This window comes from Tigriopus californicus, chromosome 11, assembly GCF_007210705.1.
Source record: "Tigriopus californicus strain San Diego chromosome 11, Tcal_SD_v2.1, whole genome shotgun sequence".
NCBI lineage: Eukaryota > Metazoa > Arthropoda > Copepoda > Harpacticoida > Harpacticidae > Tigriopus > Tigriopus californicus.
In genome coordinates, this window is record NC_081450.1 from 7,724,126 (window position 1) to 7,726,079 (window position 1,954).

At 36.8% G+C, this 1,954-nt stretch overlaps 1 protein-coding gene across 2 annotated transcripts in view; it reads left to right on the top strand.

Moving 5' to 3' along the window:
- Window positions 1-1,954, top strand: part of LOC131890588 (tetraspanin-33-like) — a 30,052-nt gene that overhangs the window by 20,430 nt on the left and 7,668 nt on the right. For both annotated transcript variants that reach the window (XM_059239959.1, XM_059239960.1), the window contains exon 6: window positions 1,108-1,261. In XM_059239959.1, coding sequence (XP_059095942.1) covers window positions 1,108-1,261 — 154 coding nt within the window. The remainder of the gene's footprint in view (window positions 1-1,107; window positions 1,262-1,954) is intronic.

Here is a 1,954-nt window from a genome sequence, read left to right on the forward strand (position 1 = left end):
GGATCTGTATAAATATGTGCTTCCATGCACGTCATTTCAGGCTTGATTTTTTCTTGCTTAAGGCTAGAGCAATATTCAAACGTTCTCTCAGACTAAAACACATTTTTGTTATTTTTCGAAGTTAGAATCGTACTTTTAACTAAATTACAAAATAAAGAGTTTAATCATCACGCAAAAGGATTTACTGACCCTAACATGCTTCCAAACTCAAAAATATCCTCTCTTGGTTGAAACTCACTCCAGGCCAATTTGGCAGTGTTGGCAATACTAGTTAAAGAGATGCGGAATCGAACTTATTCTTTAATTTGCTTCCCTTCTTGTTTCTTGCTTTGTCCCAACCCAGGATTTAGGGTCAATTGCAGTGACCGTAGAGGCTTAATGTGCGTTGTGAGAGCACCTTCAAGCCTTTGAGAATCCAGGCTAGTTCGAACAATGAAGTCCACATCTCTTCTTTCTAGGGCTCCTTCATTGTTCAATTTGCTTCCCTCTAATGTTTGTAGGGAATACGTGGGCCTTCTTGATCTTGTATCAAGTCAAACTTTGACAAATTTTTCTATAGCTTTCCAGATCAACCTTACATTCAAAGACTAGCTTGGTCTGCTAACTCAAATTCATTGGTAGACCAAATATCATATACAGATTGAAAGGTAGTAACTAGACGAAGTATTGCCTTTCATTTTAATAGTACTGGGCCGGTTAGAAAAGCAAGTAAAAAATCAAACGAAAAAAGAATAAAAATTACGGCAAATAAGCTTATTTTAAGGTTTCTTGAATGAAACATACATTTTTGTCAGAAAAGACACATAATGAGCTTTCTTCACAGTAGATCTTAGTAGGAATGAGTTGCAATACATAAAAGAACATCGATTTTAGAAGCATGTACAGCAACATATTTGTGTGTTAAAACACATTCAATTGAACTATATTGCCCTCATCTGATTCAATGCTAGGAAAAATTAATGAAAAAATAAAGTTGTAAAGTGTGACCAATTGTCTTCTTCTGTGTTCATGAAATGACATATGTGCATGGCATTTGGTATGTTTATGTGAAAAAGAATTCCAACATCATGCGTTTAATGCTTATTTGTTGTTTCATTCATCCTATAGGTTTCATATTTCCACATAAAGTACTCTATTTTATGGAGGGTTCGATGTCCGATGAGCTGATAAAGAACTATCGAGACGATTTAGATTTTCAAAATCTCATCGACTTAGTTCAATCGGAATTCGAGTGTTGTGGCATTTCCTCAGAGGGATTCAGGTGAGACTGCTTTCTTGTCGTTTGTAAGGTATGTACAGTGTGCCCCGAAATTCAATTCCCCTCTTGAATTCACACGTCTTTTGGCAAAAGCTCATTTGCAAATGACTCAATTTTACAACTTTGGACAAAATAACAAAAAGTAGCCACCTCACATTGCAACCTATATCAGCCACCGATTTAGGGCCTTCGATTTTTTTAGCCAGTGTGATGTCTAGGCTCGGTCATTGACTTTCATAGTGAATGGACAGGAACATGCCCTTCAACCTTTTCAGAATACGCCCTATCTACTAACCTTTAACTTCAACAAACATGAACAGGAGATGTTTGACATAGTGGTTTATAACACTGAAACAGATCTTGTGCATTACAGTAATAGAGAAGAAACCTCTTTAGTCCACTATTAATTTGAAACTAGATGAATTCTTTGTCTTTTGAAGGTTGTCATTTAAATCAATCCACCGGCATTTTGCAATCCACCATCATTTTGTGTAGCTCATTGCAAATCATATGGGAAGTGGACCTCCAGTGTTCCATTGAGCTGGTGTTGAAAAGAATGGTAGAGTGGTGCTTGAGAGTGTCCAAGTTTCATTTCAAACTGTGCATAAGCAAACACCAATCTGCTTACATCAATTTACAGGATTTAAATGTGGGGAGTAGGCGCTGTTATCGAGCCACATTTCCACAGATCCACAG